Genomic DNA, 23,677 nt, shown 5'->3' with positions numbered 1-23,677 from the left:
CAATAGAAAGTTACATATCAGGTCTAACTTAGGACCCTCAATTTTGCTTCATGGTCACTTGAAAACTTTCTCCTCTGGTATCGAAGGTCAATTCCAGTGCCTCATTCATTCTCTACCACTCTATCAATAGCCCAAAATATTTTAATCACTAACTACAAATATACTGTAGGAAGTAGTCTTAGTAACTTTTCCACTCCAACAAAGATACGAGGCTTGTAGTTTCAACAGCTGACAAAACAGTGTCTCCAGAGTAGCATACACCTCAGGGGCACTAGCAGGCAGGCTTATGCCAACAGTTTGAGACTGGGTGTGTGTGATGAATGGCCAATGAAGCTGTGCTAAAATTTCCTCAAAATCACTGTAACAGAAAAGAAACAGTATTTCATATGATGCCATTAAATTACCAAATATCCATCAGAAAGCAATCACCATGAAATATTTCCTGCCTGGTAAGCTTGTCCTTGAGAATTTTATGCCAGAATTTAACGGTGGCTCTCATGAAACTAAGAAGATGAGTACAAGATGACTCCTGAAGCTTGATGTCAAGTTCTGTCATGGTCACCAGGATAGAGGCAGCCTCTGGCACATTATTGGTCATCAGGTATTGCTGAATGTTATCACTGTAAGACAAAGCAGAACACACATTAATGAGTGTTTCTTGTGGAGTGAGCGAGTATGTGTGTGGACGTGGACGTGTGTGTGTGTGTGTGTGTGTGTGTGTGTGTGTGTGTGTGTGTGTGTGTATGTGTCTGTCTGTCTGTGTGTGTGTGAGTAAGTGAGTGTGTACCTGTGTAGAGACCCTGAGGTCAATAGCAGGTGTCTTTCTCAATCACTCTCCACCTTATTTTTGAGACATGGTCTCTTCATTGAACCTGAAATTCACCAACTCATCTGGAATCTAGACTCTACACTGTCTGCCTCCCCAACACCTGGCTCTTTAATGCCATTGCTGGAAACTGAACTCAGATATTTATGTTTGCATAGCAAGCACTTTACTGACTAATCCACCACCAAATCCCCCTTTGGAACAAAATTAAGCTCTGAAAATTTCACAGTAAGGACTGGGATTAAAGCTGTGGTGGGCTTTAATCCCAGTCCTCGGGAGGCAGAGGCAAGGTGGCTCTGTAAATTTGAGGCCAGCCTGGTCTACAGAGCTAGTTCCAGGACAGCCAGGGCTACAGAGAGAAACCCTGTCTCAAAAAAAAAAAAAAAGAAAAGAAAAGAAAAAGAAAAAAGAAAAACATTCTCCCTCATCTAAGGAAGAATGAAGCATGACTATGAGTTGGCTACTTATTTTATCAGACACTCACATCTGAAGGAACCTGGAGACACACCTCCCCATCCGCCTCCTTTAACATCCTCCTAAGAGCAGCAGCCTGTGTTCAGGATGTCTTCTTCTACCTGTCTCTCCCTACTCCTCCTGAGAGGACAGATGTGTCACATTTCTGCAGACAACACTCATTTCTGGTAGGACTTCTTTCATACAAGTTGTGATCCACAGGATAATGTAATTAGCATATGGGACACTCAAGTAGAGTAACCTTCAGTTTTTATCTACTTTGCATCATAGTTACCATTTCTGCATCAAAAAAGGTATATTCCAAGTTTAGTATTTCATTAAAATAAAGACCATCATGCTTAAGAAATGTATAAATGTAGCCAGGTAGAGTGACATAGCATGTAATCCTTGCACGGTACACTGGGGAAATAGAGGCAGAAGGATCAAGAATTCATGGGCCATGAGACTTGCCTAGACCCTCCAATAAAAAAATGAGGCAGGCACAAGGATGCATACCTTTAATCTTAGCACTCAGGATGTGGAGACCGGCAGATTGCTGTGAAATATTAGTTGAGGATGGGTTACATTTGTTTATGCTGAGGAACACTCATTTAATGGTGAAAAGACTTGTTGCATTCTTTTATGTTGCATTTATTTAACTCTGTGAAGCTGTGTTACTTAGCCTGTCTAAAATACCTGATGGTCTAATAAAGAGCTGAACAGCCAATAGCAAGGCAGGAGATAGGATAAGTAGGGCTAGCAGGCAGAAAGAATAAATAGGAGGAGAAATCTGGGAAGAGAAGATCAAGGAACAAGAAAAGAAGAAGAGCCGGGCGGTGGTGGCTCACGCCTTTAATCCCAGCACTCGGGAGGCAGAGCCAGGTGGATCTCTGTGAGTTCAAGGCCATCCTGTCTACAGAGTGAGTTCCAGGAAAGGTGCAAAGCTACATAGAGAAACCCTGTCTTGGAAAAAAAAAAAAGAAAAGAAAAGAAGAAGAGAGGACACCAGGGGCCAGACACCCAGCTACACAGCAAGCCATGGAGTAAGAAGTAAAGAAAGGTATACAGAACAGAGAAAGATAAAAGCCCAGAGGCAAAAGGTAGACAGGATAATTTAAGAAAAGCTGGCTAGAAACAAACAAAGCTAACACTGGGCATTCATAAGAAAGAATAAGCCTCCACATATATTTATTTGGGAGCTGGGTAGCAGACCCCCAAAAGAGTAAAAGGGTTTAAAAAAAAAAAAAAAACTACAGCAGATCTCTGTGAGTTTGATGTCAGCCTGGTACAGGTTTACCTACATGGTAAGTCCCAGGCCAGCCAAGGTTACATAGTAAGACCTTGATTCAAAAACGAAGAGTCCGGCAGTGGTGGAGCACGCCTTTAATCCCAGCACTCAAGAAGCTGAGACAGGTGAAGAGCTGTGAGTTGAAGACCTGGTCTACAAATCAAGTTCCAGGACAACCATAGCTGTTATACATAGAAACCCAGTCTCAAAAACAAAACAAAAAAAGAAAGAAAAAAAAAAGATATATTACAAAAGAACAGAAAATGTACAAGTAACCACAGAATATAAAATTTCCAGAATTGCATAACACTGAAACGTGAAGGACACTTACAGCACAGGAAAAGCCAGAATAACAATGTTCATGCTATGACACTGCTCACTATAATGTTCCCAAAACACTGCCAAGATGCTAAATCAAGCAAGAAGAGAGAAGGAGAGAAAAAGAGGACAGAATACAGACTAAAAACAAGCCATTACAGGGAAATTTAGAGATGAAAAAATAGGCTTAGAGGTTTGAAAGAAAATTGGAACTAGAGATGTTATCACAAAGGCCCTAAGGGAAAAACTATATTAAGAGAATGAAATAACTGTCAGTGTGGTACTCATTACTTATTTGATTCTTTTTTTTAATATTTTCTTTTTTTAATAATTTATTTAACTTTATTTTATGTGCATTGGTATAACAGTGTCAGATCTCCAGGAACTGGAGTTACAGACAGTTGTGAGCTGTCATGTGGGTGCTGGGAATTGAACCCGGGTCCTCTGGAAGAGCAGTCAGTGCTCTTAACCACTGAGCCATCTCTCTAGCCCCTATTTATTTGATTCTTATTCAATATGATTCCTGGATTAAAATTCTCTTTTAAACAATTCAGATACCACAAAAGTTACAGAAAACTACAGTCTTGTTTTGGTTAATTTCTTTGGCTACTATGAAAGGGAAACTTTCAAACAAAGAGAAATGAAGGAAAGCAAGGTTTAAAACTCCTTTACTAAAGGTTCTAGGAAGATGGCTCAGGGGGTAAAGTATCTGCTGTGCAAGCATGAGGACTTGGGATTTAGATCCTTTAACAGCCATATAAAAAGTAAGGCAAGGTAATGCACCTGTAATCCCAGCATAGGAAGAGGAGACAGAGGGTGGCTAGGGAGACACTAGCCAGCCAGACTAGCCAATCTGTGAGCCAAGGGTTTAGTGAGAGAGACTGTCTCAAAAAATAAAGGAAGACAACCAATGTACAATTTGGAGGAGGTAGGGAACCGTACCATAAAACAAAATAATCTCCCCATTTAGGCAGAAATGTTACTCTGACTTGAGAGGCAAGACCAGATATAATTAACCTGTAGTGTTCACAAAACAGATGTAAACTTTATTTCTCTTTTTATCAAAATAACTTTATTTTTCCCTACTCTTAGGTATTTCAACTCCATTATTCATCTAAGAATACTGTATAGTTTTGGGAGAGTTTTTTGTCTGTTTGTCTGTCTGTCTGTTTTTAGACAAGGTCTAGCCATGTAGCCATAAGCTGATCTTGAACTTACTATCCTCCTGCCTTGGCCTCCCAAGCATTGAGATTACAGGTTTGAACCATCACATTGGCCTAACTATGTAGTTCTTTTTGTTTGCTGTTGTTCTGGAGACCAGGTCTCAATTAGTAGCCTGGGTTTTCCTGGAATTCACTCTGTAAACAAAGCTGGCCTAAAACATGCAGCAATCCTACTGCTTCAGCCCACCAAGTGCTAGGATTACATCATGACAGGTCACAATTCTTTCTTTTTTTTTTTTGGTTTTTTCGAGACAGGGTTTCTCTGTGTAGCTTTGCGCCTTTCCTGGAACTCACTTGGTAGTCCAGGCTGGCCTTGAACTCACAGAGATCCGCCTGGCTCTGCCTCCCGAGTGCTGGGATTAAAGGCGTGCGCCACCACCGCCCGGCCTTTTTTTTTTTTCTTTTAATTACAAGGAATCCATAGCAATTCTTAACTAGGCATGCTCACCAGAAACACCTTTTCAGTTGCATAAGCTTCTTTTTTTTTTTAAAGATTTATTTATTTATTATGTATACAGTTTTCCATCTGCACATATCCCTGCAGGCCAGAAGAGGGCACCAGATCTCATTACAGATGGTTGTGAGCCACCATGTGGTTGCTGGGAATTGAACTCAGGACCTTTGGAAGAGCAAGCAGTGCTCTTAACCTCTGAGCCATCTCTCCAGCCCCCACAATTCTTTCTTAAGCAATTATTTATTTATTTATTTTTGGTTTTGGTTTTTCAAGACAGGACAAGACATCCCTAGCTGTCCTCGAATTCATTCTGCAGATCAGGCTGGCCTCCAGCTTACAAAGATCTGCCTGCCTGTGCCTCCTGAGTGCTGGGATTAAAGGTGTACAGTACTACTGTCCAGTCGATTATTTATTTATTTTTATTTTATGTGTATGAGTGCTTTGCCTGCATGTACATTATGAGCGCCATATGCATACAGTGCCCAGGGAGGCCAGAAAAGGTCATCAGATCCACTGGAACTGAAGTTATAGAAGTTGTGAGCTGCTATGTGAGTTCCAGTAATTGAAACCTGGTCCTCTGGAAGAGCAGCAAGTGCTTCTAACTGCTGAGCCTCTTACAATGCATTTCTTATTAGATGATAATAACCACTAAAGAAATTCAAATACTAGGTGAAACAATGCAGCTCAACATGTGACAGTCTCTAAATATGAATGGGACAATGATGATCACACTCGAAGAAATATGGCATTAGAAACAGTAGTTTTAAGTTAAATCAAGATGAGATAAACCATTTAAATAGACCAATAATCCTTAAGGAAATAGAAACAGTCATTAAAAGTCTCCCAACCAAAAAAAGCCCAAGACCAGATGGTCTCAGCACAGAATTCTAACAGATCTTCAAAGAAGAGCTAATTCCAATACTCTTCAAATTGTTCCACACAAGAGAAACAGAAGGAACATTACCAAACTCTTTTTATGAGGCTACAGTTACCCTGATACCCAAACCACACCAAGATGCAACAAAGAAAGAGAATTACAGACAAATCTCCCTCATGAACATTGATGCAAAAATACTCAACAAAATATCTGTAAACTGAATCCAAGAACACATCAAAAAAATTATCCACCATGACGAAGTAGGCTTCATCCCAGGGATGCAAGGATGGTTCAACATATGAAAATCTGTCAATGTAATACACCACATAAACAAACTGAAAGAAAAAAACCACATGATCATCTCATTATATGCTGAAAAGGCCTTTGACAAAATCCAACACCCCTTCAGAATAAAGGTCCTAGAGAGATCAGGACACAAGGAACATACCTAAACATAATAAAGGCAATACAAGGAACATACCTAAACATAATAAAGGCAATTGTACAGCAAGCCAACAACCAACACCAAATTAATGGAGAGAAACTCAAAGGGATTCCACTAAAATCAGGAATATGACAAGGCTATCCACTCTCCTCATATTTATTCAATATAGTACTTGGAAGTTCTAGCTAGAGCAATAAGACAACAAAAGGAGATCAAAGGGATACAAATTGAAAAGGAAGAAGTCAAACTTTCACTATTTGCAAACAATATGATAGTATACATAAGTGACCCCAAAAATTCTACCAGGGAACTCCTACAGTTGATAAACTCCTTCAGTAAGGTGGCAGGATACAAGATCAACTAAAAAAAAAAAAAAATCAGTAGCCCTCCTATATACAAATGATAAAAGGGATGAGAAAGAAATCAGACAAACATCACTCACCCTTCACAATAGCCACAAATAATATAAAATACCTTGGGGTAACTCTAACTAAGCAAGTGAGAGACCTGTATGACAAGAACTTTAAATCTCTGAAGAAAGAAATTGAAGAAGACATCAGAAAATGGGAAGATCTCCCATGCTCATGGATAGGTAGGATTAACATAGTAACAAATGGCAATCTTACGAAAAGCAATCTACAGATTCAATGCAATCCCCATCAAAATCCCAACACAATTCTTCACAGACTTGGAAAGAACAATACTCAACTTCATATGGAAAAATAAAAAACCCAGAATAGCTAAAAGAATCCTGTACAATAAAGCAACCTCTGGAGGCATCACCATCCCTGACCTCAAGCTCTACTATAGAGCTATAGTAGTAATAAAAACAGCTTGGTACTGGCATAAAAACCAACATGTGGACCAACGGAATCGAACTGAAGACCCTGACATTAATCTGCACACCTATGAACACCTGATTTTTGACAAAGAAGCCAAAAACTATACAATGGAAAAAAGAAAGTCTCTTCAACAAATGGTGCTGACATAACTGGATATCAACATGTAGAAGATTACAAATAGATCCATATCTGTCACCATGCACAAAACTCAAGTCCAAGTGGATCAAAGACCTCAACATAAATCCAGTTACACTGAACTTGATAGAAGAGAAAGTAGGAAGTACTCTTGAATGAATTGGCACAGGAGATCACTTCCTAAATATAACACCAGTAGCACAGACACTGAGAACAACAATTAATAAATGGGACCTCCTGAAACTGAGATGCTTTTGTAGCGCAAAGGATAAAATCAGTAAGACAAAATGACAGCCTACAGAATGAGAAAAGATCTTCACCAACCCCATATCTGACAGAGGGCTGATCTCCAAAACATAAAAGGATTTAAAAAAAAAAAAACGAGACATCAAAATACTGAACAATCCAATTAAAAAATGGGCTACAGAGCTAAACAGAGAATTCTCAACAGAAGAATCTCAAATGCCTGAAAGACATTTAAGGAACTGCTCAACATCCTTAGTCATCAAAGAAATGAAATCAAAACGAATCTGAGATACCACCTTACACCTGTCAGATGGCTATGATCAAAAACACTGAAGACAGCTTATGTTGGAGAGGATGTGGAACAAGGGGAACACTCCTCCACTATTGGTGGGAATGCAAACTTGTACAGCTACTTTGGAAATCAGTGTGGCAGTTTCTCAGAAAATTGGGAATAAGTCTTCCTCAAGACGCAGCTATACTACTCTTGGGCATATACACAAAGAATGCTCAATAATACCACAAGGACACATGCTCAACTATGTTCATAGCAGCATTATTCGTAATAGCAAGAACCTGGAAACAACCTAGATGCCCCTCAACTGAAGAATGGATAAAGAAAATGTGGCATATATACACAATGGAGTACTACTCAGCAGTAAAAAACAATGATATCATGAAACTGCAGGCAAATGGATGGAACTAGAAAATATCATCCTGAGTTAGGTAACTCAGACTCAGAAGGACAAACATGGTGTAAAGCAAAGGATAACCAGACGACAACCCATAGTTCCAGAGAAGCTAGCTAAAGAGGAGGACCCTAAGAGGGTCACATAGATATCCCAGTGAAGCAGAAATAGATGAGATCTACATGAGCAAACTGGGGGTGAGGAGAGGTGATGGAGGGCAAGGAATTGGGGATGAGAACATAAGGAAATGGGAGGTTTGTGCTGGAACACGAACAGAGTTGAAGAGTAAGGAAAGAGATACCATGATAAATGAAGACATTATGGGAATAGGGAGAAATAGGGTGCTAGGGAAGTTTCCAGGAACCCACAAGGATGACCCCACCTTAGACTACTAGGAATGGTTGAGAGGGTGCCTAAACTGGTCTACTCCGGTAAGTGAATACTCTGTCATCATAGAGCCTTCATCCAGTTACTGATGGAAACAGATGCAGAGATTCACGGCCAGGTGCCAGAACAAGTTCCAAGAGTCCAACTGATGAGAGAGAGGAGGGATTCTATAAGCAAGGGACATTGAGATCATGATGGGAAAACATACAGAGACGGCCAGCCAAACTAGTGTAAACCCATGAACTGTGGACCAATAACTGTAGAGCCCCCATGGGACTGGACTAGCTTTCTGGATACGTGAGACAGTTGTTTAGCTTGAACCGTTTGGGAGGTCCCAGGCAGGGGGATCAGGATCTGTCCCTGGTGCATGAGCGAGCTTTTTGGTGTCCAAGTGTGACATCTTGCACAGCCTTGATGCAGGGGGTAGGGGCTTAGATCTGCCTTAACTGAATACACCAGTCTCTGCTGACTCCCCATGGAAGACCTTGACTTGAAGGAGGTGGGAATGGGTGGAGTATTAGGGGGAAGCCAGGGGGTCGGAGGAGGGAGGAGGGGGCATCTGTAGTTGGTATGTAAAATGAATAGAAAATTTCTTAATAAAAAAAAGGGAGAAAAAAAAAAGAAACAGTAGTTTTGGCTGGGCAGTGGTGGCGCATGCCTTTAGATTTGAGGCCAGCCTGATCTACAAAGTGAGTTCCAGGACAGCCAGACCTATACGGAGAAATCCCTGTCTTGAAAAACCAAAAAAAAAAAAAGTTTAACACAACTGCTTAAGCCTTAAATTTTTAACTTACTTAGATTAGTTTCTTTCAAATGCAAATTAAGCTGCCTGAAGTTTCTTTTCATTCACAATAGAGCAGAATAATCATTACCATAATGTTATTTTCCTAACACTTGGTAAAAAAAATTATAATCTTTAATTAACTCAATTATTTAACAGCATACATATATTCTGTGAGACAGAGGACTCAAAGGAAACAATAATTATGAGAACAATGCCTGCCCTACCTTAGCTCTTCGATCTGTGAAACCCATTTAAGGTATGTGAGATGCTGCTCAATCTCTTCTATCTGGTTGATCATGGCCCCAAGATCATCCATCCAGGGCTGTGCAGTCAGCAAATGGCTAATGATGGAGCTGAAGAGAGGAGTTTCCTGCTCCAGAAACTGATTAAGAACTTGTTGGGATTCCTCTGCATCTTTTAAAGCACTTTGAATTCTTTTAGGGATTTCTGATGAAATTGTAAGTACCTAACAACATACAAAAATATTAGTAACAAGGTAAAAGTTTGTTAGTCCAAAAACATGTTCCAACAGAACTGAAAGTTTTCCATTAAAATTTTCAATCTAGCTGGGCATACTGGTGCACATCTTTAATCCCAGCTCTCAGAAGGTAGGTGCAGGAGTACCTTTGTAAGTTTGAGCTATATCTGAGTTTCAGGGCAGCTATAATTATGTAATCAGACCTTGTCTTAAAAACAAACATAAAAACCCTTCAAACAAAAGGTTTGGCTAGGTGTGGTGGCACACACCTTCGGTCCCAGCACTGGGGAGGTGGAAGCAGAAGAATCAGGAGTTCAAGGTCAGCCTAGGCTACATAAGACTATCTCAAAAAAAAAAAAAAAGAAAGAAAGAATGAATGAATGAATGAAAAAATGAAAGAAAGAGGCTGGAGAGATGGCTCAGCAGTTAAGAGCACTGACTGCTCTTCCAGAGGACTCAGGTTCAATTCCCAGCGCCCACATGGCAGCTCACAACTGTCTCTAACTCCAAGATCTGGCACCCTCACACAGACCTACATGCAGGCGAAATTCCAATGCAAATGAAATAAAAGTAAATATATTTAAAAAAAAAAAGAAAAGAAAAAATGAAAGAGAGAGAGAGACAAGGAAGGAAGGAAGGAAGGAAGGGAGGGAGGAAGGAAGGAAAGAAAGAAGGAAGGAAGGAAGGAAAAGAAAGGAAGGAAGGAAGGAAGAAAAAGGGCTAGTGAGGTTTTTAAAAAAAAAAAAAAAAATAGGCACAGCACTGTGTCTGTAACCCTCATGCTAGGAAGAAAAAGACAGGTAGATCTCTGCTCAGTGGCCAGCCCACCTAGCTGAATCAATGAGCTTCAGGTTCAGTAAGAGACCCTACCTCAAAAAAACAGGTAGATGATGATAGAGATAGACACCTGACATTGACCTCTGGCTTATTCATTTCCACACTCATGGAAACATATAGCATACACCACACACACACACACACAAAATAACAAGGTTCAATTTCTTCATCCTATAGCAATCAACCCAAACATATAATGCTATATGACAAGCATATATATACACACACACACACACACACACACACACACACACAGAGAGAGAGAGAGAGAGAGAGAGAGAGAGAGAGAGAGAGAGAGAGAGAGAGAAACCTCAACACATGGCTCCCAAGAGAGTATCTGGAACATTTTGAAAGCATTATAGCCAGAGATTTCTTACTTCACTAAGTTATTTCCCTTCAAAAAACAAATAAAGCTGTGATTCACGCTGCATTGATAACACAGCTAGGGATATGTCTCAACAAGTAGAGCACCTGCCTAGTATGCATAAGATTGGGTTCAATTCTCAACACCACAGCAGGGGTGGGGGTGGAGGGATCTTTTAAACTAGGCAAGGTAGCACATACCTGTAACCTCAACACTTGGGAGGTTGAGGAAGGAGGATTAGGAGTTCCACACCAGTCTCAGCTACATAGGAGTTTGAGGCCAACCTGAGTTACATAAAGCCCTGCCTTGCAGCAAACAAAAAACCCCAAATACAGCTGGATCCATGTACTTTGCTGAAGCCTAAGAGGAGACCTACTGATTTGGTAAGAAGATATTTAGGTAATGTCTTTAGAAATGTAATTTATTAAAGGATGTTTTTATGGGGACTGGAGAGATGGCTCAGCAGGTAAATGTACATATTGCTCCTCCAGAGGACCCAAGTTCTTTTCCCAGAATCCACAATGGACTGAAGCCTCTGGCTATAGGGGCACCTACACTCATTCATATAACCCAATCCCAATCATGTAATTAAAATAGATGTTTTTAGGGGCTGGAGAGATGGTTCAGTGGTTAAGAGCACTGGCTGCTCTTCCAGAGGACAGGGGTTCAATTCCCAGCACCCACATGGCAGCTCACAACTGTCTGTAACTCCAGTTCCAGAGTACTCAACACCCATGGCAAAACACCAATGCACATAAAATAAAATAAAAAAAAATAGATGTTTTTAAAATGCTTTTTATCATATATAAGAAACATAAATCAATATTAGACATCAGAACAAATGAGTAATATTTTATTTTGAGACAGTCTCATATATACTAGGCTGGCCTTGAACTTCTGAACATTCTCCATCCATCTTATGAGTTCTGGAATTACAGGTTAATGTGACCACACCCAGTACTACACAGAATTTTATAGAATTTCAACTCAATCAATCCTGATTAGACACTCTGAACCCTGTACTATGCTAGCAATATAAGGAAGATAAACATCTGCCCTTAATTATGGAAGAGACACACAAGCATACATTCTCAAAAGTGAAATTAATGCAATAAAACAACACACTAGCCTGATCATGATGGTACAAACCTTTAGTCCCAGCACGTGGGAGGCAGAGGCAGATAGAGCTCTGTGAGTTCCAGGTCAGCCTGGTCTACACAGTGAGTTCCAAGCTAGCCAGTGCTAGAGTGATGCCTTGTGAACAACAAAACCACCTGACACACTAGGAACTAGGAGAAACAGTACACTAATGGAGCACTCCTGAAACCTGAACATGAACAAAAATTACCTGGAGATCTTGTTCTAATGGACAGAATCTAATTCAAAGGGAGAAGAGAGACTAGATGAGCCTGGACAGGAGGAAAAGACCAGATCACAGGTGGTCATGGAAGAACATTCTTTGTATAACAGATAACAGAGTCCACTAGATGTTTAAATTTACAGGTTAGAAAATAGGAATAGGAAAGCAAGGAGGGAGCTCAGAAGACTGAGGGTTGGGTATTAACAGAGGGAGGAGAAGCATCAGACTCCTAGGCTACAGACCTGTGCTGGTTGAGTTTTTGTCAAATTGACACAAGCTAGAGAGTCATCTGAAAAGATGGAACTTCAACTGAGAAAATGCTTCTATCAGATAGGCTTTTAGGCAATTCTGTGAGCATGTTCTTGATTAATGGCTGATGGGGAAGAGCCTACCCTACTATGGGTAGTATCACCCCTGGTCAGGCGGTCCCTAGTTATATAAAAACCAAACTGAGTAAGCCATGAAAAACAAGCCAGTAAACACTCTTTTTCCATGCTCTCTGCACCAGTTCCTGTCTCCAAGTTCCTGCCCTGAGCTCCTGCTTTGACTTTCCTCAATGACAGATCATGACATGGAAGCGTAAGCCAAAAAAAACCTCTTTCCTCCACAAGATGCTTTTGGTCAGTGTTTTATCATAGAACTAGAAAGCAAGACATAAGTGATAAACAGAGGGTGCCACAGAGGGAAATCTGTTAAGAGACAGATAAGAACAATTTTGGACATGCTCAATTTCAGGTTCAGTAAGGGACTTCAGCAAAAGTATCTGTGGTCATTAGGAAAACAAGCTTGATTACAGGGGTAAAAGAGCTAATAGCAAACTAGAAAATGGAAACTGATAACAGACTTTTTAAAATGTCTGACAGCTGCTGTGGGATGTCTTTCCGTATGCTGTGAATATGTGTGGCTCCCACTGGATACTAAATAAAGCTGTTTTGGCCTATGGTAAGAAACCTTACAGCCAGGTGGAATATCTAAGCAGAGACAGAGAGAGAAGAAGGGCACAGTTGAAGGAGACGCCAGCCCACTACAGAAGGAGCAACAAGATGCCAGCAGACAGGTAATGCCACAGCCACATGGCAACATATAGATTAACAGGAATGAGTTAATTTAAGATGAAAGAGCTAGTCAGCAAGAAGCTGAAGCCATAGGCCATACAGTTTATAATTAATATAAGCCTCTGAGTAATTATTTTATAAGGTGGGAGAGATTTATACGGACTGCTGGGCAAGGCAGGACCGGAGAAACTTCTGAATACAGACAACCAAATAAATGAATAAAAGATGAAGGCAATGTTTTTTGGTTTGTTTTATAGAAAAGACCTATTTTCGTCTACTGAGAAGACAGGACTGGTAGAGAAGCAAATGATAAAATTCCAAGAGCAGATGGTTCAACATACAAAAATTTGTCAACGTAATCCATCATATAAACAAACTGAAAGAAAAAAACCACCTGATCATCTCATTAGATACTGAAAAAGCCTTTGACAAAATCTAATACCCCTTCAGGATAAAGGTCCTAGAGAGAGATCAGGAATACAAGGAACATACTTAAATGTAATAAAGGCAAGTTACAGCAAGCCAACAGCCACCATCAAATTAAATGGAGAGAAACTCAAAGTGATTCCACTAAAATCAGGAATATGACAAGGCTGTCCACTCTCTCCATATTTATTCAATATAGTACTTGGAAGTTCTAGCTAGAGCAATAAGACAACAAAAGAAGATCAAAGGGATACAAATTGAAAAGGAAGAAGTCAAACTTTCACTATTTGCAAACAATATGATAGTATACATAAGTGACCCCAAAAATTCTACCAGGGAACTCCTACAGCTAATAAACTCCTTCAGTAAGGTGGCAGGATACAAGATTAACTAAAAAAAATCAGTAGCCCTCCTATATACAAATGATAAAAGGGATGAGAAAGAAATCAGACAAACATCACCCTTTATAATAGTAACAAATAATATAAAATACATTGGGATAACACTAACTAAACAAGTGAAGGACCTGTTTGATAAGAACCTTAAGTCTCTAAAGAAGGAAATTGAAGAAGATATCAGAAAATGGAAAGATCTCCCATGCTCATGGATAGGTAGGATTAACATAGTAACAAATGGCAATCTTACGAAAAGCAATCTACAGATTCAATGCAATCCCCATCAAAATCCCAACACAATTCTTCACAGACTTGGAAAGAACAATACTCAACTTCATATGGAAAAACAAAAAACCCAGAATAGCTAAAAGAATCCTGTACAATAAAGCAACCTCTGGAGGCATCACCATCCCTGACCTCAAGCTCTACTATGGAGCTATAGTAGTAAAAACAGCTTGGTACTGGCATAAAAACTGACATGTGGACCAATGGAATCGAATTGAAGACCCTAACATTAATCTGCACACCTATGAACACCTGATTTTTGACAAAGAAGCCAAAAACTATACAATGGAAAAAGGAAAACCTCTTCAACAAATGGTGCTGGCATAACTGCATGTCAACATGCAGAAGATGGCAAATAGATCCATATCTGTCACCATGCACAAAACTCAAGTCTAAGTGGATCAAAGACCTCAACACAAATCCAGCAGCTCATACACACAATGGAGTACTACTCAGCAGTAAAAAAGTAACATCATGAAATTTGCAGTCAAATGGATGAACTAGAAAATATCATCCTGAGTGAGGTAACTCAGACTCAGAAAGACAAACATGGTATGTACTCACTCATAAGTGGATACTAGAAGTAAAGCAAAGGATGATCAGACTACAACCCACAGCTCCAGAGAAGCTAGGAAACAAGGAAGACCCTAAGAGGGATGTACAGGTCACCTTGGGAAGGGGAAATTGAGATTCCCATGAGTAAACTAGGGATGAGGGGGTCAGTAGATGGGAGGGGATGGGGGATGAGAACATGAGGGAATGGGATGGTCTAGTTGGAGGAGGGATAGAGTGGGAGAGCAATGAAAGAGAGATCTTGATAGAGGGAGACATTATGGGGTAAGGGAGAAACCTAGTGCTAGGGAAATTACCAGGAATCTACAAGGATGACCCCAGATTAGACAACTAGCAATAGTGGAGAGGGTGCCTGAACTGGCCTTCCCCTGTAATCAGATTGCTGACTACCCTAACTGTCATCATAGAGCCTTCATCCAGTAACTGATGGAAACAGATGCAGAGATCCACAACCAAGCACCAGGCCAAGCTCCAGGAAGCTAGTCGAAGAGAGCAAAGGTGGGGGTGTCAAGATCACGATGGGGGAATCTACAGAGACAACTGAACCAAGATCAAAGGAGCTCATGAACTTTAGACTGACAGCTGTGGAATCTGCATGGGACCAGACTAGACCATCTGCATATGGGAGGCAGTTGTGTAGCTGGGTCTGTTTGAGGGGCCCCTGACAGTGTGATCAGGATCTATCTCTGGCTTTCTGGATCCCATTACCTATGGTTGGACACCTTGCTCACCTTTGATGCAGCAGGGAGGGGCTTGGTCCTGCCTCAACTGAATGTACCAGGCTTAGCTGTCCCATGGCAGAACTTACCCTGTTGGAGGAAGAGATGAAGGGTGGGTTGGGGGTAGGGGGAAGGTGGGGGTGAGGGGAGTAAGAGGAGGGATGAGAGGGGGATCTGTGGTTGGTATGTAAAATGAATTTAAAAAATTAAAAAATAAATATGTTCTAAGATAAAAAATTAAAAAATCAAGGAAAAAGAAATTCCAAGAGCAAACTAAGACCACTGGTTGGTTGCCAAGATGCTAGGAAGGAGTTAGAGTGTAAGCCTGCATTGATATTAGCTCCTACTAGAAAGCTTATGTGGGCTAGGGATGGTACCACTGACCGACAGACTGGAGAGATGGAGAGAGCAAGAATGGGGGGGTGGGGGGGTACATGCAAAGTACAATGCTATTTATGTATGAAAATGTCATAGTGAAACCTATTTATACACTGTGGTGGTTTGAATAGGTATAGCCCCCATGGACTCATATTTTTGAATGCTTGGCCTATAGGGAGTGGCACTATTAGGAGGTATGGCCTTGTTGGAGTAGGTGTCGCCTTGTTGTTGTCACTGTTGGGGTGGGCTTTGAGGTCTTATAAGCTCAAGCTATTCCCAGTGTGATACAGTTGCTTCTGTTACCTGCGGATCAAGATGTAGAACTCTCAGCTCCTTCTCCAGTACCATGTCTGCCTGCACAACACCATGTCCCACCATGATAATAATGGACTAAACCGCTGAAACTGTAAGCCATCCCATTAAATGTTTTCCTTTATAAAATTTGTCATGGTCATGGTGTCTCTTCACAGCAACAGAAACCCTAACTAAGACATACACTAAGAACATAATGATGTATTTTCCAAGACCAGAGGTAGCAGCTAGTAGGGTGACTCAGCAGTTAAAAAACATTCGCAGAATAAGCCTGATCATCCAAGTCTGACCTATGCAACCCATGTAAAGGTACCATGGTCTCTGCATCAGTTCCTGTTTCCAAGGTTCAGACTTGAGTTCCTACTTGGGAGAGTGCTTGCCTAGCATGCATGAAGCCCTGAGTTTGAACACTGGGAACACAATGTGGTGGTACATGTTGAAAATCCTAGCACTCTAGAGGTGGAAGGAGGAAGATCAGAAGTTTAAGGCCATTCTCTGCTACACAATTAAAGGCTCACCTAGAACCCTTCAGTGGTAAACAAAAAATTAGTTTACCTCTGAAAAGGTAAAAATGATTACAAATAAGTTTGGAAATATGGGATAGACTGTTAAAAATATTCATGCTAGATGCTTCAATTTTTTTGTCAGAGAAAAAGAAATGGCAGAATAGCCACATAGGGTAGTCACTTAGGGAAAATTCAGAAGGATGAGTGAGGTTGGTAGCAATAAAAGACTGCAAGGTGAGCCTGAAAATAGTTATGGTAGCAGGCCACAAATTAGGCTGTCCTTGGGTGACTCAGCAGTGTGATAGTCTCCAAAAGAACCTTGAAGGAATGGAAAAGCTGACAAACAGGCAACATATAAAAACTAGCAGTAGTTCTGACAGAAAAGCAGGAAGGTGTGAAGGCCTAACTCAATTCATGGGGCTGGAAGAACATAAGCCACACCAAACCCACATATCCAGAGTCTGCTTAACCTAATTAATTTCTTACTTAGATTATAAAATCTTTCCTCTTTGACAGAGTACTACAACTATAAAGACCTACTTATCTTTAATTTAAGATTATTTTCATTGAGTCTTTTAAAATAAAATACATGTTCATAGTAAAATGAAACCTTGAAAATACATAAAAGCATGAAGAAAATCACCTTTCAACCAACACCCAGAAACATTGTTAAAATTCTCTTTCAGTATTTTTTTTGTTTTGTGAATTTTTTTTGTGATAAGGTTTCATGGAATCCAAAGTAGTCTATAATCATTACATAGCTGAAGCTGGCCTAGAACTCTTGAAGTAATTGTCTCCTACTTCCATGTGCTGAGGTTATAAACATGTGCCACCACACCCAGCAACGACTGTAAATTAGACATGTTTCCTTCCTATGTGTGCATTTATAGAAACTTGGAATTATAGTGTTTAACTATATCTGTACATTCTGACTTATTCACAAGTCTGTTCTAGAAATTATTAAATAAAAATGATATAAAATTAGCTATCATTTTGTTTTCAAAGACACAAATCAGTAGGAACTCTTTTACTTAATTTATAAAATGTAGAGCAGGAGTCTTTAAAGTCAGTTAAATGATTATCTGTCATGATCTACATCTTCAAATGCATGACAGCTAGTACATATAGTGCTGTTTATGTTCACTTTCAATGAATACAGTTGATAGTTCACTGAGCTTAATACTTACCTGTTCTTCTAACTTCATTTTGTTTTCTGTCATCTGTTCTATGAGTTTGCCAAGTTTCTTTAAAGATTTAAGGTCACTTCCCACTTCCTTTTCTATAAACGCAGACACATTCAGGGGAAGCTGATCTTCATCTCTACCTTGCATGAGCTGCTCCCTTCCAACAAGAGATGCAATGTTCATGTCACCTACAGGTAGGGAAAGCAACTACTCACACCACTGTGTTACAGGAAATATAAAAGCATACAGGGCTATAAAAGAGATACACAAGTTAGTATACTAGACTTAAAGTTTTAACTGAAGGCTGAAGATAAAGCTCAGTGGTACAGCATTTGTCTCTTATATATCAGGCCATGGGCACCTCCTGATAATTTAAAGAATACACATCCATACTGTATCTCTTGATACATACACATGTATCTGAGTGAACACAGATAATACCTGAATGATAAAACCAAAACAGTAAATGAACCAATTACCACAAGATGCTCACAGGCAAAGAAAAAATTCCTAGAGCTTTCAAGAGTCATGGGTATACATAACTTTCAAAGTTAGTAAGGAACCAAAACTATGATCCAAAATAATATAAGAGTACTGCTCTGGCTTTAATGTATGTGAAAAACAGTATTGAAATATCTGCTATTGAAACACAGTGAAAAAAAAACTGAGATGGTAACCCATACATAAAAATCCCTCACTGATAAAACTTTTAAAAACATTTTTATTTATTGTGAAAAGAGAGTGGTAATGGAGGGCAAAATTTATTAAACATTAAAACAAGTAATTTGGGGACTAAAGAGATGGCTCAGCAGTTAAGAGCACTGGTGCTCTTCTAGAGGACTTGGCTTCAATTCCTATCACCCACATGGCAGTTCACCACTGTCTGTAAGTCCAGTTATAGGGTATCTGACACCCTCCTACAGACATATATGCAGACAAGCATCAGTGCACATAAAATAAAAATAATATTTAAAAAAAAGTAATGAAGAGTGGAATCAGAGATGGCTGTGAGCTTTGCTTTTTTGTTTTGTTTTGTTTTTCTTTTTCTTTTTTTTTTAAGATTTATTTATTTATTTATTATGTATACAATGTTCTGCCCACACACATCCCTGCAGGCCAGAAGAGGGCACCAGATCTCATTACAGATGGTTGTGAACCACCATGTGGTTGCTGGGAATTGAACTCAGAACCTCTGGAAGAGCAGTCTGTGCTCTTAACCTCTGAGCCATCTCTCCAGTCCCTGTTTTTGTTTTTCAAGACAGGGTCTCTCTGTGTAGTTTTAGTGCCTGTCCTCGATCTCACTCTGTAGACAAGGCTGGCCTCGAACTCACAGAGGCCTGCCTCTGCCTCCGCTTTACTCTTATCCCATTTGGGTTAGGAAAATTCCTAGTTTATCCTGTGCTTGAACACTGATCTTCTCTATGAACCAGCCCTCACCCTGAGCACTCCCTTCTCTCATTATCATAGGATGCTTACTACACACAGTTTAAGTTGCCACAAATACTTTCTGGTGAAGCACAGGTCAAATACACAAACAAAAAAGTTTCAAGCATTTTCAAACAAATTAAAACATTTTTTACTAAACAAAATAATCAACTTCAAAAGCAGTTAAATGAGTCAGATGTGATGGTGCACACCTGTAATCCAGAACTAAGGAGTAGATATAGGGGAATCCAGAGTTCTAAGCCTACTTGGGCTGCACAGTAAAAAAAAAAAAAAAAAAAACAACTTTCTAAAAAACAAAACAAAAAAACAGAAAGAAACAAAACTTTAAAGCAATTAAATCATCTCTTACTGTCCTAAAATTTATGGCTCAATAGCACTGCTAATTTGATGATCATCTGTGCCATAGACTCAGCCACCCTGCACCTCATAGGAACTTCTTGACAGCTTCTTCAGAATTGGAGGGAGGAGGGGGATGACTAATATTAGGCAACATTACCTTTCTTCTCCTACTCTACTATAAATGGTTTATTTTCAAAGTAGCTGTTTCTATACATAACCTGATTCTTTTTTATGGGTGTGTGTGTGTGTGTGTGTGTGTGTGTGTGTGTGTATGTGTGAGTATGCATACACATTTTAGTTTAGAGCTTTTGTTTTTGAGATCAGGTCTCTGTAGCCTGGCAGGCCTTGAATTCTCTATACAGCTGGGGATGATCTTGAACTTCTGATCCTCTTAACTCTATATTCCAAGTGTTTACTGAGATTACAGATGCTCCACCACACTGTTTTATGTGGTTCTGGGTACTGAACCTAGAGCACTGAGCATTCTAGGCAAGGACTCTATCATATCTAAATGAAGATAGGCCTAAATGAAAATGTATATGAGATACTGTTCATACCTACCTAAGGCCAGCACTCAGGAGTCTGAAAAACTAATATAAATTCAAGGCCAGCTTGAACTATATAGTGAGACTGTGTCTCAAACCCCTGCAAAAAACAAATTACAGGACCAGAGAGAATGCTCAGCAGGTAAAGGTGCATGCCTTGCAAGTCTTGCAACCTGAATTCAACCAGAATCCATATAAAGATAGATCAGGAGAACTAATTCCATAAAGTTGTCCTTTGATCTCCACAATCACAGCATGGCATGCCCACACCCACACATATACATCATACACACACACTTAATAGTAATAAATAAATAAAAATATAAAAACAAAACAAAAGGGTTGGAGAAATGGCTCAGAGGTTAAGAGCACTGACTGCTCTTCCAGAGGTCCTGAGTTCAATTCCCAGCAACCACATTGTGGTTCGTAACCATCTATGAGAGCTGGTGCCCTCTTCTGACATGCAGACATGCATGCAGACAGATACTGTATACATAATAAATACATAAATCTAAAACAAAACAACAATAACAAATTACAAGGCCATCGAGATCGTTCATTGGGTAAAGGAACTTGCTGAAAAGGCTGAATGCCTGAATTTAATCCCTGGAAACCCCATAGTGTAGGGGTAGAAACAACTCCTGCAAATTGTGTGTTCTGGGATGTGTTTATACACACAAGCACAAAGAAATGTAAAAGAACAATTATATACCATGTGTTTGTTGCCAGGTACTCATTCCCTCTCTTTTCTCCCTACTCCAGAAAACAATTTAGTTTCCTTTGTTCTATTTAACTTACAAGAATTAAAATATTTTGGTGCCAACATTGTAACTCAGTGATAGTGCACTTGCCCGAACTAAGCAAAAACCTACATTCAATTCTCGGTTCTGCAAAAATAATGAATCAATAAATTAAAGAAGAATTACCCAGCCAAATGGCACAGCAGGTAAAAGCACTTGCCGCCACACCTGCTGTCCTAAGTTTGTTACCCAGGACCCACATGGTAAAAAAAGAGAGCTAACTGTCATAAATTGTCCTCTGATACACACACACACACACACAAAATAAAATGCAATAAATTTTTTTATTTAGAAAAAAGGAGAATTTGATCATTTACAATAGATGAGAAGCAATAGGAGAAATAAACAAGGCTAAGTCTCAACTTCCAAACTATAAAGTAAGTAATAATGTATGTACCAGTCTATAATATATATATTGGGGGAGGGGGTTCGAGACAAGGTTTCTGTGTTGTTTTGGTGCCTGTCCTAGATCTCGCTCTGTAGACCAGGCTGGCCTCGAACTCACAAAGATTCGCCTGGCTCTGCCTCCCGAGTGCTGGGATTAAAGGCGTGCGCCACCACTGCCTGGCACCCCAGTCTATAAAGGTTAAAAATCAGACTAAAATTCATGTTTCCTGGCTTTTAATCCAAAACTATTTTTATTCTTTTCTCCATATACACACAGAGTTTTTTCTATATCTAAACTTGAATAATATCTGATGTATATGTTAATCACAATAATAACAGTCATATACTAAAATATAATTATCTGTGGCTAGGGATGTGACTCAATTGGTAAAGTGCTTGCCAAGCATACATTAAGTTCTGGATTCATCTCCTGGACTGGAGATACCAAATGTAATGGCACACACCCATAATGCAAGTCCTGGGGAAGTGGAGGAAGAAGGGAAGTTCAGAGTCATCCTCAGCTACACAGCAAATTTAAAACCAGCCTGGGACACATAAAACTGCGGTGTCTCAAAGAATAAAATAATCCAACTGCAATCATGTCCGAAACTCTTAATATCTTCTTAAGAACCTTTCATAAATATAACAAATGAGTTGTGTGGAGTATATTTGGCAGACGTGGGTTTCTGTATCTTGGGCAGTCAATTCTACCTTCACTTTAAACAACAAAAATTACAACCACTACATGTAAATATTTAAATGTGGCATACTACATGCTTAAGCACATGATATCCTTCAAAATTATAAATAGGTTTGTATTATCTATTTATGTTTGCTTATTTGCTTTTGAGAAAGATCTCATGTATTCCAAGCTGGTCTCAACTTGCTATGTAGCAGTCAAGGATGACGTTGACTTTCAACTTCTAATCCTCATGTCTCCACCTCTTGGGTGCTGGGATTACAGGCTTGCAACACCGTACTTGGTTTTATTTTTTGGTTTCTTAAGATAGGATCTATGGCCAGTGGCACATGCCTTTAATCCCAGCGCTCCCGAGGCAGAGCCAACTCACTCTCTGTGAGTTCGAGGCCAGCCTGGTCTACAGAGCAAGATCCAGGACAGGCACCAAAACTACACAGAGAAACCCTGGCTTGAAAAAACCAAGACAAAAAAAAAAAAAAAAAAGGATCTATGGACTGGAGAATAGCTCTTGTTGCTTCTGCAGATCAGGGTTTGATTCCCAGCATCCACACAACACCTTAGAACCATCTTAACTCCAGTTCCAGGTATCTGAAGCCCTCTTCTGGCCTCCTCTGGCACCAGACACGCATATGGTGCACAGACATACATGCAAGCAAAACACCATAAAAATAAAAAAATTAAATTTAAAAAAGAGGACAGTCTAGGCTTAATTATACTGCACATAACTAAAAAATAAGGATCTAAAAAATAAAAAGATAAGTTCTAATTCTGTGACCTAAACTAGTCTCCAAATCATGGCAATCCTCCTGCCTCTGCCTCCTAAGGGCTGGGATTTCAGACATGAGCCATCACACCTAGCTTGGGAGGTTTCTGTCTCTCCCTTTTTATTTTTTATAGAGCAGTCAGCATCGCAGAGCCGCTGACTGAGCCACTGGATACACAAGGACAAAGTCCTTACTGCAGTAGTTTGTACCTGACATTCTAAATGACAGATCAGCTGATGTCAAGAGTCATGGCATCTAAGTGGGACAAAGGTACAGAAGGAATGGTTTGTTTGTGTTTCTTTTAACTTTAGGAGATTTTATTTTTATGTGTATAGATGCATTGCCTTCAGGAATGTCTGTGAACCACATTCATTCAATGTACACAAAGGCCAGACACTGGCCAGAAGCCAGTATTGGATCCCCTAGAACTATAGTTACAAGTGTTTGTTAGCCAGCCTGTGGGTATTCAGAATTGAACCCAGCTCCTCTGGAAGAACAGCGAATTCTCTTAACAGCTAAGTCCATTTTCTGTTTGTTTGGTAGTGCTTAAGTTCAAACCCATGGCTTCCAAAGTGCTAGCCAAGAACTCTGCCACTGTAATAAATACCTACCAGCCCATTTCTTCTTTTTTTCTTTTAAGGATTTGTTCATTTAATTTATGGGCACATGTGTTTGCTTCCATGAGTTTATGTGCACCAGGTGTAAGCAAGAGCCCTAAAAGACGAGAACAGGGCATTTATACTCCTGAAACTAGAGTACTGAGCTGTCACCCTGGGTTCTGGGAACTGAACCCAGGTCATCTGTAAAAGCAGCAAGCACTCTTAAGCACCAAGCCATATTTCCAACTCCAAGAAGCTTAT

General features: G+C 39.8%; 1 protein-coding gene across 10 annotated transcripts in view; it reads right to left on the bottom strand.

The window, feature by feature from the left end:
• Window positions 1–23,677, bottom strand: part of LOC128098861 (RAD50-interacting protein 1) — a 63,466-nt gene that overhangs the window by 33,159 nt on the left and 6,630 nt on the right. For 8 of the 10 annotated variants that reach the window (XR_008214361.1, XM_052720336.1, XM_052720334.1 and 5 more), the window contains 4 exons: window positions 17,840–18,024; window positions 9,189–9,430; window positions 447–620; window positions 209–358 (listed from right to left, as the gene is read on the bottom strand). Coding sequence is in view for 9 of the 10 variants with exons in the window: in XM_052720336.1 (XP_052576296.1) it covers window positions 209–358; window positions 447–620; window positions 9,189–9,430; window positions 17,840–18,024 (751 nt within the window). In the remaining variant the exon portion in view is untranslated. Of the gene's footprint in view, window positions 1–208; window positions 359–446; window positions 621–9,188; window positions 9,431–15,468; window positions 15,547–17,839; window positions 18,025–23,677 lie in introns of those variants that run through there. The other 2 variants (XM_052720339.1, XM_052720340.1) reach the window with 2 other exon arrangements.

The sequence above is a fragment of the Peromyscus californicus genome, unplaced genomic scaffold (genome assembly GCF_007827085.1).
Source record: "Peromyscus californicus insignis strain IS unplaced genomic scaffold, ASM782708v3 Scaffold_6__1_contigs__length_162567912, whole genome shotgun sequence".
NCBI lineage: Eukaryota > Metazoa > Chordata > Mammalia > Rodentia > Cricetidae > Peromyscus > Peromyscus californicus.
This window is presented reverse-complemented; position numbering and strand designations above follow the sequence as displayed.